Source organism: Tursiops truncatus, chromosome 18 (assembly GCF_011762595.2).
Source record: "Tursiops truncatus isolate mTurTru1 chromosome 18, mTurTru1.mat.Y, whole genome shotgun sequence".
Lineage (NCBI taxonomy): Eukaryota > Metazoa > Chordata > Mammalia > Artiodactyla > Delphinidae > Tursiops > Tursiops truncatus.
Window position 1 is genome coordinate 9,058,851 of NC_047051.1, and position 17,518 is coordinate 9,076,368.

Below are 17,518 nucleotides of genomic sequence, written 5' to 3' on the forward strand. Positions count from 1 at the left end.
ATAAAACTCATCTATGATTCTACAAGAACTCATCCTTTCTCATGTGATAATGGCCTACCCAGCAGTAACACCTGGAACGTGTTGCTCAGCATGTGTTGGTGCCAAGTAGCATGCGTGCGTGTGTGCATTATCTCTGGATGGTTTAACAGTAAACAGTGCAGTACAGGAAAATGGTTTCTTCTAGGTAAAACTGATTGATCTTCATCTCTTACTCTGAATTGCAAAAGAACAATGTATACAACAAGCTCAAGGGATAGTAATAAAATTGGTATTACTCAGGTAGACATGTAATGCCTTTAAGTATTATAAGGAGTTATTTAGAAATAGCCAGTTTGGTCTTTCTCTGCATAGATGGTCCTTCACAATGATCTTATTTTATGTTTCTAGGAAACAGATTTTTATTTGTGAAAATTTATTATTGAAGGTGCTCTACAATTTTTATCGCATTAAATTAAATGAATTTGTAAGTTAGGATTATTCATCAAAGTAATAAAAGGAATGAAAAATGTTGATCTCATTTATTATTTTGATAAATTTCTAAAATTGTATTTTAATTGAATTTTAATTTAATTTAAGGAAATTTGCCAGATCCTGGTAAGGCTCAGGATTTCATGAAGAAATTCACACAGGTGTTAGAAGATGATGAGAAAATAAGAAAACAGTTAGAAGTACTTGTTAGTCCAACATGCTCCTGCAAACAGGCTGAAGGTTGTGTGGTAAGGAGAGAAATTTAAAAAGAGCTCATGTTTGGAGAAACCTCCAAATCTTTTTTGTCCCCTTTTGTAATTTGTTAAGTAAAATTTAGAAAATATCACAAAAATAACAATACAATTAAACTGTAATTCCTCTATAGAGACAGTGGTTAATATTATGGTGTATGTTTATATTATACATGTATCTTCGTACATTTTACTTTCTCGTTAATTAGTCTTTTGCAGTATTATATTTAGTAGCAACATAGCACACCATTGAATACGTGTACCATAATTTATTGAACGGCCCACTTGTGTTACACATTTAAATTTTTTCCCAGTTTTTGATTAATGTAAAGAATACTTAATCTTTATAGCTAAGTAATTTTACACAGTCTTGATTTCATTTCTTTAGGATAAATTCATTATTGGCCAGTTATCACTGTTGGGAACAAGCAAAACTCAAACAAAAACATCATTATTTTGATAGGATTTGTAAAATTGGTTGCTAGTCATCTGACCATTTTTTCTCCTTCAGTATATTAGCTATTCTTACTTCTTTTGTAAATTGTGTGTTTTTTAGTCTTTGCCTATTTTTCTGGAATATTTATCTTTATCTCATTTGTTAGTATGTCATGGCACTGTATGTTAATTAAGCTGCAGATATAGTTTTCTATCTGTTGTAGTTTTCCCTTTTCATTTTGTTTATGATGTCCTTTACATACTATAGTTTTGTTATCTCGCTAAGTCTATCAGCAGTCTCCTCAAGGTTTTTGTCTTTGGAGTCCTGCTTATGGAATCCCATTCTGTTGCAGGTCAATGAAAATGTTTACTGATGTCAGTATTTTTTTAAAATATTTATTTATTTATTTATTTACGTTGTGCTCAGTCTTAGTTGCAGCACGCGGGCTCCTTAGTTGCGGCTTGAAGGCTCCTTAGATGTGGCAGGCGAACTTTTAGTTGCGGCATGCATGTAGGATCTAGTTCCCCGACCAGGGATTGAACCCGGGCCCCCTGCATTGGGAGCACAAAGTCTTAACCAGTGCGCCACCAGGGAAGTCCCTGATGTCAGTATTTCTTAATCTGTTGCCCATGCATCATCCTAAATTCTTTTTTAAAAAAGATGATTTTTGGCTCTACGCCAGGTTGACTAAATGAGAATCTTCACAATGAGACCCAGGAATCTGTAGTTTTAATGGACTCCCCTAATAATTTTGCTTGTTGAAGTTTGTATATCCACTGACCCTTGGTTTTATTCTTTCGTATTTGTTTTCATCGTTTTGGAATATTTTTGGTGTAAGGTGTGAGATAGGGATATAACTCTGCTTTTATTCTAAATGTCTGTTCAGGTATTTCAGTATAACAATATATTGAATAATCTACCTTTTTCCTACCTACTTGAAATATTACCTTTCTCCTATGCTAAATTCTTAGTCTATTCCTATTGATTTGTTTATTCCAGCACCAATACTATGTGGTTTTAATTATTATAGGTTCTTAACATTTTAATGTAATGAATTATTTAAAAATACTTTTTTAATATTTTAAAAATCTACATTACAGCGAGAAATAACTAAGAAGTTGGGCAACCCCAAACAGCCTACAAATCCTTTTCTGGAAATGATCAAGTTTCTCTTGGAGAGGATAGCACCTGTGCACATAGATACTGAATCTATCAGGTATTTGTATATTAAAATATTGAATTTTCATTACTATTAATTCATTCATGCTTTAGTAGTCAGTCATTATTGGGTACCTGCGCTCATTATTGAGTAAGGCATTCATAATATAGGTTTATGTATATACATAATGGCTATACCCTAATCTGTAGATATCTGTAAATAGATCTATTCATATATATGTGTATGTTTGTATATATACATACACTCCTCTGTATATATATATGTATGTATTTAGTTTTTCTTGTTATATATTTTAATTTAGGTACTCTTTCAACTTGGATGAGAATTTGTCAATCCAAGCCTAGTTTTTGTCTGTTACTAGTATACTAGTTAGTTAGCTTGCATAGGTTAACTAATAGAAACAAATTGCAGTTCTGTTCTCAGGAAAAGAAAACTAAGTGAATATGTTGTAAAACAACATATGATGCATTTTCACAGATATCTGAGAACTGAAGATGTTATTTTTAAAACAACCTTCATTTAAAGTTTCAGGTTTGAAACTTTATCACCTGACTGTGATATCTTGGAAAATACTTTCTATTTATATCTGTACTTGGTTTTGTAAAATGTGGGAAGAGCTCTTTTCTTTTCTATTTATTTATTTCTTTTTAGTTTTTATTTTAATTAATTAATTTATTTATTTTTGTCTGCACCATGTGGCATGCGGGATCTTAGTTCCCTGTCCAGGGATCGAACCTGTGCCCCTTGCATTGGAAGTACAGAGTCTTAACCACTGCACCGCCAGTGAAGTCCCCGTTTCTTTTTTTTTTTAATAGCTTTTTCTTAAATCTTTCAACTGGTTGAAAAAAGAAAGTACTTATAAAATATATATATATAGCACACTGATTTATTTGTGATCAGTAGTACCTTTCAGAGCTTTATTGGATTCTAAAATAAATAATAATAATGGTACACTCTGTACTCAGTAAAGCCCCTTTGGGGTTTTTTCTTTTTTTTTTTTTTTTTTTGAGGGCATAGGGTGTAGCTTTTCACTTGTGACCCTCCATAGAGTAGGGAGACAGACCCTACTTTGGATGCCCATTTGTCACTTTGGACTTCTCTTGCATCATTTTTCATTTGAAGAAAGGGTTCTTCAGTTTGAAAAACAAAAGGAAACAGAACAAAAAACCAGAACCTCTATATTAGTACAAGGAAGAATCTGAATCAGACTGAAATTCATTAATTGAATAAATAATCCCATGCCTGCTACAATATATTTGAAGTGATGCTAGTTAGATATTGGCAAAGCATATTTTCTGCTTTTCATCAACCTTCTGTTGAGTAAGGGAATAGAGAGTTTTAATCAGGAAATTATATTATAGTTCTATAAAATTGGTGCAGATAGTGTTCAGAGGACTGAAAGAAGATTTGTCAAAGGGGGTAGTATTTGACCTAAGAGGAAGAATGGGGTAAGATTGTATTTCTACAGAAATGGGAGGAGTATTCTAGGTATTGAGATTAATATAAGCCAAGCTAACTGGGATAGGAAAGAACAAGGATATTTAGAAAATGATTGCCATCTATTTAAAGTACAATATGGAGAAGTGTAACAGTGTTATGAGGTGATTCTAAAAAAGCATTTGGGGGGCTTCCCTGGTGGCGCAGTGGTTGAGAGTCCGCCTGCCGATCAGGGGACATGGGTTCGTGCCCCGGTCGGGGAAGATCCCACATGCCGCGGAGCGGCTGGGCCCGTGAGCCATGGCCGCTGAGCCTGCGCGTCCGGAGCCTGTGCTCCGCAACGGGAGAGGCCACAACAGTGAGAGGCCCGTGTACCACAAAAAAAAAAAAAAGCATTTGGGATCAGATTGTGGAAAGGCTATAAGATCTAACTTTAGAGCTTTTACTTTGTTCTTTGCTCTGTTGAGAACCAGGAATGATTGATGATGGATAGGAGGAGGGAAGTCAAAAAGATAGACTGCTAAGGTGTTGTTATAATTGTCTGTGGATGGTGGTAGTGGGATGGAAGGGAAAGAACATATTTGAGGAAGGTTTTAAAAGAACAACGTAAAAAATGGGTCATCTTACTGGAAATGGGGAATAAAAGGGAGGAGTCACAAGTATACGGGGTCAAGTCCAGATGATGAATAGTATTACCATGAAAAGAATGAAAGGAGCTGGTAAGAAAGGATGCGCTGCTTATTTGGACGCAATTTTTTTTTAATCAAGGCAAATTAAATTTAAAGTGAAACTGTGAGAATAGATAGTTCCCTGAGCAAGATTATGTAGAAAAAAGTTAAAAAGGTCAAAAGATCATGGACAGAACCTTGAAATTTTTTTTAACAGTAGAAAAATTACAGAAAGGTAAGAAAACCAGGTTATTGCAGTATTTTGAAACTTAAGATAGAAAAAGTTTCCAGCAGTAATATGTGTGATGAACAGAAAGACTGAGGACCAAAACAGGTCTTTGACTTTAGCAGTTAGTAGGTCATGGTGTTACAGAAGAAGTGTTCAAACATAAATAATAGTAACAGGTAGTAGCCATTAGTGCTTATAATGTGCCTGGGCTGATTCTCTGTGTTTTACATGTTTTAACTTACTTCTTAACTTTATAAGGCAAGAAATATTTTTATTCCCATTTTACAGGTAAGGAACAGTGAGCTACACAGGTGTTTGAGTAACTTTCCCACTGCTGGGAAATAGCTAGCGGCATTTAAACTGAGGAAGTCTGGCTCCAGCGCCCTCTTGCTTTAGCCACCACACTGCAGAAAGATTCCACTCTTGTTCCCCACCAGTAGTCAATGAGTGTCCAATTCACCTAACTCTTCCTGATAGTGACTTAACCTTTTCAGTCTTTACCTTTTTATAGGTGAATGATGGTACTATTTTTTTAAAAAAACAAAAAATTGGGAATAAAATTGAACATTTTTTCCCTATGTGTTTCTTGGCTAATTGTGTTTCTTCTTATTCTTCTGTGAGTGGCTTAGAGGACTTGTCTTATTGATTATATGAATGCTTTATAAAGTAAGGCTAGTAACACAGTTTGATTACCTTTTAAATTTGTGCTTGACATTAATAAATATTAAATTATATAATCTATTATTTGTTTCCTTTATGATTTCTTTCTGCCTTTGGTATCATATCAGATGGTTATGTTTTTTACATTTAGTCTTTAATTGGTCTGGAACTCATTTCGTTGTAAGGTGGAGATAGAGATCCATCCTTTTTTAAAATCCTGATAGCTAGTTGTATCAGCTCCATTTATTGAAAAATTGATTCCTTCCCATTTGATTCGAGATGTTCCCTCATTATAGCATAAATTCTTACATTTGGGGTCTTACTGGATTTTTGCCTTGGTTTCTTTGTCTTTTGAGGCTTTTATGATACATTTTTATCTCACTGAGAAAACTCTTTCATCCCTCCTCCCCTAAAATGTACTAGATGTTCCCAAACATTAATTAATTTTTCCAGATGAGCTATAGAATGTGTCTGTTGAATCTTGTCCTACACCAAGTTGTGTTCCTCTGAGATGTAGTGAAAAACACCATTTGTGTAATTCTGTGTTTCCATGCTTGTCTTGATTTTTTCAAATCTTTATGCTCCCTTAATATAATTTCAGAAGTTATGTACAGATTCTGTGCATTTAAAACTTTTTAAAATAAGTTTATTCATTCATTTATTTATTTATTGGCTGTGTTGGGTCTTCGTTGCTGCACGTGGGCTTTCTCTAGTTGTGGTGAGCGGGGACTACTCTTTGTTGCCGTGCGGGGGCTTCTCATTGCGGTGGCTTCTTTTGTTGTGGAGCACCGGCTCTAGGCGCGCAGGGTTCAGTAGTTGTGGCACGAGGGCTCAGTAGTTGTGGCTCGCAGGCTCTAGAGCACAGGCTCAGTAGTTGTGGCGCACGGGCTTAGTTACTCTGCGGCACGTGGGATCTTCCTGGACCAGGGCTTGAACCCGTGTCCCCTGCATTGGCAGGCGGATTCTTAACCACTGTGCCATCAGAGAAGCCCCTAAAACTTTTTATTCCTAGTTATTTTGGCTTGTCATTATAAATAGATTTCTTCTACCCCTCACCCGCCTGTATTTTTTAGGTGGCTTTGGCTAATACAGAACAGCACAGTCGATTTTTAGTGTTTTATTGGTGTCACCTCACTGAACTATCAGTATTTTGTAATAGTTTTTCAGTTGATTCTCTTCGGTTTTCCAGGTTGATGCTTTTTCCTCATAGATTTTTTAATATCACTGGCTCTTGTTCTTTGGTTACTAGCTCAATTGTACCTCTTCAGGAATGCCTTTCCTGACTGCCCTGGTTAACCAAGGGTCTTGTCTTCTTGTCTTGGCCTTCTTTCTAGTCCTATTGTTCCCTGATTTTAATGTATTTGTTTGCTTATTTTTGGCCTTTGGCCTTCCCTCGCTAGACTTGAGAGCTTCATGCTCTTACTCATGGAAGAAAATAATGAATTTAATTTTGGATATATGGTATTTTTCATTCCTATGGTACATCTAGGTAAAAATGAAACCTTGGGACTGATGAAAATATGGGAAGAGGATTCAGGCTGAAGATTTTTATTTGGGGTGGTTGGAGCTGTGAGAATCAGTTAATCAGGGAAAATGGGCAGAAAAGGACAAAACATCCTCAAAGATACTAATTGTTAAGGGAATGATAAATTTAAGAGGACGCTGCAAGGAAGACAGGTATATTTGACTTGTAGCTTGACCTTAGATTTGAGTACATAATGTTTTTGTAGAAATGTAGATCTACTAAACATTTTAAGGAACATTGAATAATTGAATTTTCTTATATTTTGATATGTATTATGTCTCTAACCTGGTGTCTATTACTTGTTTTTTTGTAAAAAGAACAAATACCTACCAGAGTGAATGATTATTTTCGATAATAGACAGTGCATTACAAATAATTATTTTAAAATTACATAAGCTTGTTTTTAGAAGAAAATTTCAAAACATTGTGTTTCCTTTTTGATATATTCTGAATGTTCTAGTGAGGATTTATTGTGTGTCTGTTATGTGGCATTTTTACACCTTTCAGGAGGAGGCCTTTCTGGCTTTTATAACAGTCCCAGACACAGTAATATTTGCTAGATGGTTTGAAAGTGCTTAATGTTGCCATTTATCCTTTATTTCAATGTACGTTTTTCTACTTACTGGAGTAATAACGAACTTTAGATAGTTAGAAAACATCTATTATCATTCACATGTTTAGGCATAAACTTTACACGGAAAATACAAGAATAAAAATATAGCATTAATAAACAGCAAATCAGGTAACATTTTGACCTCATTTGAATGGACAAAGGAAAATATCATTTCAAAAAGAAGCTATATTTACTATAACTTTCTGTTTTGCCATAATGGTTGGGCAACAGCTGTATCAAATTTTATGTGGTTTAGTTGTGGTCTATATAGAAAAGATTCAGGATTATTTTTCTTAGACATTGCTAATAGAAGAGTTAAAAAAATGAAAAAAAAATTTTTTTTTTCATGCTTTAGTGCTCTTATAAAGCAAGTGAACAAGTCAATAGATGGAACTGCAGATGATGAAGATGAGGGTGTTCCAACTGATCAAGCCATCAGGGCAGGTCTTGAACTGCTTAAGGTAAATATGCTTAAGGTGAAATTAAGTGCCTAATTAGACAATTGTTAAACATATATAGTTTGGATTTTTTGGACTTGAGATTTGCTTCTTTAGGTTTATAGAACCTGAAGTAAAATTTTCTTAATCATTTTTAGGTAATTTTGAAATTGCATGTTTATTCTAACATGTAAGCTAAATATTCTCAGGTTTAAATTGTATAATATAACCTAGTATTAATTATATTAAGGATTATAATTTGAAGCTTTCATTAGTAAACAAAGAACTTGCTTACCCCTACCACAGGAAGAACCAAAATTTTAAAGTCTGTTTTATGTGTTACTTTGTTAGCTAAAATATACTACTACCTTTTACTGATTACAAAGATATCAGTTAATTGTTGATAACATTGAAAATATAAACTAATAAAGAAGAAAACATTGAGAAGCCTATCATTCATAAATATATTTTGTTTCCTTTTAATCTTTAGAAAAATGTACACTTTTATATAGTTGAGATCAGACTGAAAATACAATTTCATATCTTGACTGTTTTCCCATAATAAATTATAAGCATTTTTCTCAGTGTTTTTTGACAGTATTTTTAAGTGTCAAAAAACAGATCTTATTTTAGATGTATGCTTTAAGTTAATTGCCTCTGTTTCCTCATCTATAATGGAGTTAGTAACAGTACTTCTCTCACAGGGACTAAATTAAATCATGTACGTAATGTCTTAGCAGAGTGTCTGGCTCATACTAAAAATAATAATAAACATTATTTTTTGATTAGTTCATTTTGGAGATATCATAGTGTTCCCAACTACTTTCATATTGTTGGATATTTAGATTTTTCTAATTTTATTACTGCTAAGGTAAATAAGATCTCCTGCTAATGTCTTTCTTTCTTTTTTTTTTTTTTTTTTTTTTTTTAAATACTAGAAGGACATTACTGGGTCAAAGAGAATGACCACTTTCAAAATTCTTGGATATATGTGTATTCAAATTCCTTTACAGAGAAATCGTACTCATACAGTATATATAATTCAGTCAACAGTGTATGAAGGTGCCTATCTCCTATCTTCACAAATTTGGAATAGTATAAAATTTTAAGAGTTTTACTAATCTGATAAGCGAAAAATAATGCTTTAATTTATATAATTATTGCTAGTGAGATCCACCTTTCATATGTTGATCATTAGTGTCTTCTCTATAGTGAATTCATTGCTTTTATCCTGTGTTCATTTTCTACTGACATCTCAATCTTTTGTTTTTTTAACTGACTTAAGTGTGCTTTTAACTTCCTTGGCTTTTTTTATAGGACATATTTGATATATAAAAAAATAAAATGTATTCTGTTTAAGTTATAAAGTATAGTAATAAAATGAATATTAATAGAAAGTAAAAGGAATGCGAACTCAAATTAAATAGAATATTAATACTGTTGAAGTTCACTGAGTGGCTTTTTACCCCACATCTCCCAGGTCTGATTGTCCTGAATCTGGAGTTTATTATTCTCTTAACTTTTCTGTATAGATTTTCCATTTATGTCTATATCTCTAAATAACATCACTTACTTTGCTTGTTTCTCAGTCTTATAAATATGGCATTATGCTCATACGTTTTTCTACTACTTGCTTGTTTTTACATTCTACATTTGAGTCTAATTGTTTATTTTAAGCTTAAAAGTCCTGTCATGTTCAGAGGGGTTTTTATTGTCTGTGATTTTTAAATTTGAAACAATGCAGCTAAAATTTATTTTGAAATTGTGTAGTGTAGGGGAGGGTCTAATTTGATTTCCTCCAAATAACTATCCACCTTTACCAGGACTATTTATTAAAAATAAAAATTCCATCCATTCTCATTTATTTTCTGTTACCATCTTTATAATCTATTACACCCTATCTTAAGTGCATATATATGGTAAGCTCTATTTATTGCTTTATTTTTTTTTGTTGTCGCTTCTAATGTTAGTACCATGTTGATTTGATTATTGTAACCTTACAATATCGTTTATTGTCTGGTGTTTTACCCCCTTCCCTAGATTACTTTTTTCTGAAAATGTTATTAGCTGGTCTCTTCTAATGATCTTTGTTAAGAATCATAGAGATATCTTCTTAAATTCTCTCTTCTCATTTTCCTTTTCTCCTACCTTCATTCTCCACCACCCCCCTCTCCAAACATTAACCAAATCCAGATTATTCTGAGTAGAATTATGGTACATGTAATTTAATTTTGAAGGTAATTGTTTCTTTAGACTGTACAGTCTTCCTACACAAGAACATTTCTGTTATATATTTGTTTTAAATTTTATTTATAGTGCTCTTACTGATTTTTTAGCATAATTATTTTTGTATTTACTTGGATTTGTAGTATTTCTAATATGTAACATTTCAGATTTATAAAGGTGAAAAGGATTACAGATCATTTTTTATGATCATTTTTTAGGTACTCTCATTTACACATCCCATCTCGTTTCATTCTGCTGAAACATTTGAATCTCTCCTGGCTTGTCTGAAAATGGATGATGAAAAAGTAGCAGAAGCTGCACTCCAAATTTTCAAAAACACAGGAAGCAAAATTGAAGAGGATTTCCCACACATCAGATCGTGAGTTGAGATTTTTCTGATAAATATTCTGGAAGACAGAAAAATACTTACTGTTTCTTGATTTATGTAATAGTTGGAATCTTTTAAGTTTTGAGGAAATAATGTCTGGGTTATCTTAAGTCTAAAATATTCAGTTTAGATTCTCGTTTCCTGGGAGAAAGCATTGATTGGTTTTAGAAGATTCATGAAAATGTAGGGTGAGCATGGCGTTTCTTTCTGAAGCATCAGTTTTGATTAAAGATTTTTTTTTTGAATTGTATATATACTTTTTAAAAAATTTATTTATTTTTGGCTGCGTTGGGTATTCATTGCTGCACGCGGGCTTTCCCTAGTTGTGGTGAGTGGGGGCTACTCTTCGTTGTGGCGCACGGGCTTCTCATTGCAGTGGCTTCTCTTGTTGTGGAGCACGGGCCTCTAGGCACGCAGGCTTCAGTAGTTGTGGCATGTGGGCTCAGTAGTTGTGGCACGTGGGCTTAGTTGCCCCGTGGCACGTGGGATCTTCCCGGACCAGGGCTCGAACCCTTGTCCCCTGTATTGGCAGGCGGATTCTTAACTACTGCACCACCAGGGAAGCCCTTAAAGATTTTTTTTTTTTTTTTTTTTTTTGCGGAACGCGGGCCTCTCACTGTTGTGGCCTCTCCCGCTGTGGAGTACAGGCTCCGGACACACAGGCTCAGTGGCCATGGTTCATGGGCCTAGCCGCTCCGCGGCATGTGGGATCTTCCCGGACCGGGGCATGAACCTGTGTCGCCTGCATTGGCAGGCGGACTCTCAACCACTGCGCCACCAGGGAAGCCCGTGCTTAAAGATTTTAATGAAAACAATTTTACAGTAAAACAGTTCCTTGGCATATTATGGCACAGGATAAGTAATTCATGAAAATTTAAGATCCTATGGGAAATTCCAAAGGCATTTCAACAGGATTGTCCATAGCACTCTTTACTTTCTCCTGTGATATGAGTATTGACTCGAAAATTTTCAGAAGTATTGCTTTATTTGGCACAGGGAAACAGAGAAGCATGGTATAAGCATCCTAACAGCAGTGTGTTATGTGTGTGTGTTTGTGTGTTCTAGTATTTCCAAGAATTGGAAATTGTGCTCTTATCCTGGTGATCTCTAATAGTGGTTGATTATTGTTCAAGGTTCTCAAATAGCTCAAGTTCTCTAATAGCTCAAAAAGAATAAGTCTTCATTCTTTATGAATCCCTGCTTACTTCTCTGTATGCATCTCTCCTCCCTGTTCCTGGAGAGCATAGCTGATAGTTGGTCTTGATATTGCCATAGTCACTGGTGGTTGGTTTTACTTCCAGCTCGTTACTTTTGGTCTAGTTAGTTGTGGTTGGGGTACTGTGCTTCTTCATGTTGAAGAATTGCCTGTGGCTCTTTTCTTTAGAAAGAGACTTGGACAAAGCTAGCTTTTAGAGGCTCAGGTATACTTTCTGTTATTACTTTCTACTTGCATGAACTTAATTCTAGAAACTATTGATATATAGGACAAAAGCATTATTTAAGTGATAATTGAAACATAAAATAATTTTGTAACAGTATACTTTTTAGCAAGGATAAGAAACTTTATTGTTTAGAACTGGCTTCTTAATTTTTAAGGGAGCCGAGAACATAAATTTCCCTTTGGAATGGAGCTGCGACTCTCCTATCCAGATCAGAGATCAGAATTTGGAGATATATGTATACACACACACTATATGTATAAACTGTATATAACTCTACCATATACTTGATGCCCACTTACTGTATTATCTCATTTAAACCTTGTAACAATTCAGTGTGATTTGTAGGAATTATCCTAATCTTCCAAATGGGGAATCTAATGTTTACTTGAGGTAAATGGTTCTAGGTCACATAGCTAGCAAATAGCAGAGTGAAGATTTGAATATAGGCCTGTTTGTTTGCAGTACTTATGGTACCATATCCATTATGGCACAGTTCCTTTCTTAATTGGAGCTTTAAACAAGTTTTAGTTTGATTTATTCAATGGAGGTTTTAGTTTTCATTCTAAACTGTCTTTCCTAGTACGCTTTATATTTTAAAGAAACATTGTTTGATATATTTGTAGGAGAACTACGAGAGCAAGGTTGAAAGGTGGACATTTTAGAACACACGAGGGCATTTTAAAACATACTCTGCTTTAATATGGAACTGAAGTACTTAGAGTTATTTGATATATATGCTGAGTATATTTCGGATATCTCTCATGAGGAGAATTAATTCAGCTGATATTGAATACCTACTGTGTGTACACACTGTTCTCGATGAAGTAATTCATAGTATATGTCTTCCAGGAGATAAAATATGTTTGCAGATTTTATATTTTAAATTATTAAATTGGGTGAGTTGATGTTGAGGAAAAACGATAGAGTTAAATGAATGTTTATTAAATTATCTTCCCTTGAATTCCCTAAAATAATTTAAAAGAAAAATGTATCTAAGTAGAAGCTACCACAAGCTGGACAGAATTGGTGCTAGATAAGCCATTTAGACTGAATTGAGTGTGAAAACATTGACAGTTGATAAATGTATCCCTGAATCAGATGTTTAAGGGAATGTATAATAAGTGTTCTTTCATCTGCTCATTTAGAGGGAGGAGTTTGAGATATGGGCAGCTTTGAGAGAAATAGGGAAAATCTAATTTCAGCTGGAATAGAGCTAAAGGAGAGGCTTTGCGGTCATACCATTTTTCTCTGGGCTTAACAGGAGGAGCAAAGCTTACAGGTGAGGTAAGGCTTAGAGTAGAATTGTGAAGCAAACGTCTCACCAACTTTACAGGAACAGAAAAAATTATGTGCTGACCCACTAAACTAAAATTATGGTGAATTATGGGTTCCATTATGACTCAGTAAGTCTCTCAGGAATCTGGCTCATCCCAAAGTAGGCAGATGTGCCAAAACTGAGAGTCCCCTACAGCATAAGGTGTGGTCATAGTCCAAGTGGAGCTGGTTCTCAATTGGGGGAGCTTAAGCAGACTTAGAAATTACACAGAAAAAAAGGACTTGATACCTTTAGTCCCAACTTCTTCCTCCATGCTGTTTATCCAGCTAATTAAGCAAGTGTAGTTTGAGTTGAGAGTTCTGATGTTAATCTTTTAAAACAAGTGCCCAATGTTCAGTCCTCAGGGAGACACTATCTACATTTTTGTTTAAATGGTGGAGCCAGAGAGAATTTCTCTTATTCTAAGATGAATTAACAGAATACAAATAAATTAACAAACATGAATCCTATGGGGATAATTTAGCATTCAAAAGATAGCTGATCAGCACTTTGGAAGAATTGTATTTTTCTAGGAAAAAAGAAAATTTTAGACAGTTGTTCTAAACTGCCAAGAAAATTAAACAGTCAATGACATCTGGAAAAAAAGAACAAAAATAAGATAACATAAAAAGAGAAATGGCAGAACTAAGGGTAAAGAAGAGCAGCAACATATTTGTATTATAGAAAGTAATTTATTATAAACAGCAAGGAGCAGAGTAAACAATATTGAAAATGTAACCAGGAAGGGTTCTGTTGAACTTGAGGAAACTGCATAGAATGTAGATACAGTGGGCAAAGAAATGAAGGCAGTTAGAGAGAATTGCAGATAGTGAAAAGCCATGATTAGTTTCTGTGGAGAAGACAACAGAATAATGGGAAATGGAAAACATTTTAAAAAAATAATAGTAAACTTGTTTAGAATGAATGAAAACATGAATCTGGAGATTAAAAGTGCTCATGTTTTAGGAAATTATTGTGATGGAATTTACTGACTTTTCAGAGATTACAGAAGTGATTTCATAAACATCAAGGGAAAAAAAAAAAGGTAGATCATGTACAGTGGAAAGGTAATGAGGCTGACTTATTTCTTTTCAACCACAAAAGTTTTCCAAAGTTAATGATTCAACAACTAGAGAGTTCTGATGGACAAAAAGAATGTATCTAAAGCATTTCCTAACTAGCCAAGTTGTGCTTAAGTAAGGGGAAATGAAGGATATTATTTAGGATTCAAGGACTTAAGGAATGCATTAGCCCCTTAATACGGGCCTCTCACTGTTGTGGCCTCTCCCATTGCAGAGCACAGGCTCCGGACGCGCAGGCTCAGCGGCCATGGCTCACGGGCCCAGCCGCTCCGTGGCATGTGGGATCTTCCCGGACCAGGGTACGAACCCGTGTCCCCTGCATTGGCAGGCGGACTCTCAACCACTGCGCCACCAGGGAAGCCCTAGCCCCTTTTTATCGTGAGGTCACTCTGTCTACCAAGTTGTGTGATTTTTTTTCCCTTTGCATTCAGTTTAGTTTATGCCCCTAAATCAAACTCTTGTTTTCTTCTTGTCTGCATCTCTCTGATTTGTCTTTTCTCATCATTTTACTTTCATTATTTAAGTTTTAGATGTGGCTATATCTATGTCTTAGATATTTGAAAACCTGAATTTTTTTTTAAGGGTGATGTAAATAAATAAAATTGGGTCAAGTAGAGGGAAGAAGAAAACCTAATAGACTATAACTATAAAAGAATTAGAGAAAATTACCCTCTAATAATAATAATAAGGGCAAATAAAAGGTGTGTGTTAAAGGAGGTATTTCAAATCTATATCTATATCTATCTATCTATATATATATATAAAAACCACATAGGAATTCTAATTTATTTAAGTTGTTTAGAGCATGGGGGAAAAAGAAAGCATTTAGATTACTTCTTATAAAGCCAAGGTAACTACAGGAATGCTAAAACCTGATAAAAGATATCCCTCCAAAAGAAAACTAAGACAAATCTTACTAATGTTGATGCAAAAATTGTACATAAAATATTATCAAAAAGAGAGTTTACTACAGTAAAACAAGAATATACTATGGCCAAATGTGATTAATTCCAGGAATACAAAAAGGGTTACTACTAAAAAGCCTAATATTCATGTTATAATTCATTGTATAAATGAGTAAAAGGGAAAGGGCACACAATAGATCATTTTGACAGCTGCTGAAAGGGCTTCTGATAAAAAAAAAATCAGCTATTTATAATTAAACCCAATAAAATACGATTTAATGCCTTCATACTTCTCAAACCAGTATATACCATCATATGGTAAAACACTAGAAGCATTCCCAGTAAAATCAGGAGCAAGATGAGAAAATACACTAGCTCTGCTATGATTTAACATTGTTTTGGAAGCATTAACCAATATAATTACATAAGAAAATAAGAGGTGGAGGCGTTGGAAAGGAGGAAGCAAAGTTATCATATTCTAAGAAAAATTCAAGAGAATGAACTGCAGAACTAGTAAAATACTAAAAAATAAGATGGGCAAAATAAGTATGTAAAAATCCAAAGCTTTCTTTTTATACCATTAACAATAATTTAGAAAATATTATACGAGTAGAAATCAGAAGATTTAGAAGTAAAGTGTATAAGAAATTTGCAACCCTGTACAACCCTGTAATAGTGAGGGGTATAATATTTAACAAAGAAATTAGGAAAACTTAGATTATTGAGTAAATAATTGGCAAGCTGTTTTAAAAAGAAACATTAATGTAGACTGCTTACTTGCTTTTACATGTATTCCAGATGAGTCAAAGATTATTCATATATCTAAGATTTCAAATATATATAAAATTAATTAATAAACGTATTAGTAACCAGTACATTTTTTGTAACTTCTTACTTTGTGGTGAAAGGGACACTGATGCCAAGTCACAATTGAAATATTGATGGGTTGGATTTTTAAAAATTCATTTATTGAAAAAATATTTGTAGAGCCTTCATTGTGTATAAGGTACTTGAGGATGTTAAAATGAAAAGGACAGGTTAAGTCTCTGCCCTTATATTTTAGTGAGGGAGAATACTATTTAGACAAAAGCAAAAATCATGAAATAAATTGGAAACAGAACTGGTATGCTGGGAAGCTATTTTCAATATATATGACTTTAGAAAAGGTTAATATTTGTAATGTATTAAGATTCTTAACAAAGGAATAACAGACATATCTCACAGTAGAATACTAACATAGGGAATAAATAAGAAATTTACAAACAGGAAGTCCTTCATCACATTAGGAAAGGACATTTATGCCTGCTAAGAGTGCTGGAGGAAAATACAATACCCACGTGCTGTATAACCAGTTTTAGCTAGCGTGCCAGTGCTGCTCTCAGTTGGAATATAAATGGATGCAGCTTTTCTGAGTTGGTAATGTGGTAATACTTACCAACTTAAAATGTGTGTGGTGTTTAATACTGTAGTTTCACTTTGAGGTATTTATCCCAGAGATAATTAGAAAATACGTCTACATAGTGGTTATATGGTTCAGGGTCCAGTCAGAAGCAGAAACCATTCCAGGTATTTTAAACGTAAATAAATTAATTAATACAGATGTTTGAAGCTTGAAAGAGCAAAAAGTTGCTTTGGCAGCTCAGAGATTATGATTTGCCGGAAGCAGTTACCACCCTTAGGGCTGGTGGAACAACTGGGAATAAGCGGTGTTAAGGACTGCCCAATGGGTGGAAGAGCCTGTCCACATTGTGCCAACTAACTGTCAGAGTAGGGGTGGCCTGGCTCTTGCTGCAGGGCAGCACAGCTACTGCAGAGAAGGCCTTAAAGAAGCTGTGGTGTCTCTTGTTGGAAGAACCTACCAGCTCTTGTGGGAGTCTGGGAAATGTAATTTGCAGATTTACAGCTCCAGGATCTCAGAGCAGATTATAGGATATAAAGCTCAGAGACACTAGATAAAGAGCTAGCACAGGGATGTTCATTGTTTGTTGTCAAGATTTAAAAAAAAAAAAAAAAAAACCATCTAAATGTTCAGTGGTAGGAGACTGGTTAGATTAATTGTGGTATAGCCAGACACTGAAGACCTGTGTGACCTTTTAAAAAAAAAAGTTTCCAAATATATGTTTTGTATTCTCATTTATTTAATATGTGTATGTATGTACAGAGAAATTTTAGAAGTAGTTCTAAAATAATGTTAACACTAATTATTTCAGGGTAGTAGGATTTGGAGTTTTTTTCTTTAGTGTTTTTAATGTGTTT

The 17,518-nt window shown here is 34.3% G+C and overlaps 1 protein-coding gene across 9 annotated transcripts in view; it reads left to right on the top strand.

Annotated features, from left to right (window-relative positions):
- The window catches only part of PDS5B (PDS5 cohesin associated factor B), a 197,207-nt gene that overhangs the window by 119,497 nt on the left and 60,192 nt on the right, over nucleotides 1-17,518 (top strand). For all 9 annotated transcript variants that reach the window (XR_012327578.1, XM_033843432.2, XM_073795032.1 and 6 more), the window contains 4 exons: nucleotides 577-716; nucleotides 2,256-2,371; nucleotides 7,823-7,928; nucleotides 10,349-10,509. Coding sequence is in view for 8 of the 9 variants with exons in the window: in XM_033843432.2 (XP_033699323.1) it covers nucleotides 577-716; nucleotides 2,256-2,371; nucleotides 7,823-7,928; nucleotides 10,349-10,509 (523 nt within the window). In the remaining variant the exon portion in view is untranslated. The remainder of the gene's footprint in view (nucleotides 1-576; nucleotides 717-2,255; nucleotides 2,372-7,822; nucleotides 7,929-10,348; nucleotides 10,510-17,518) is intronic.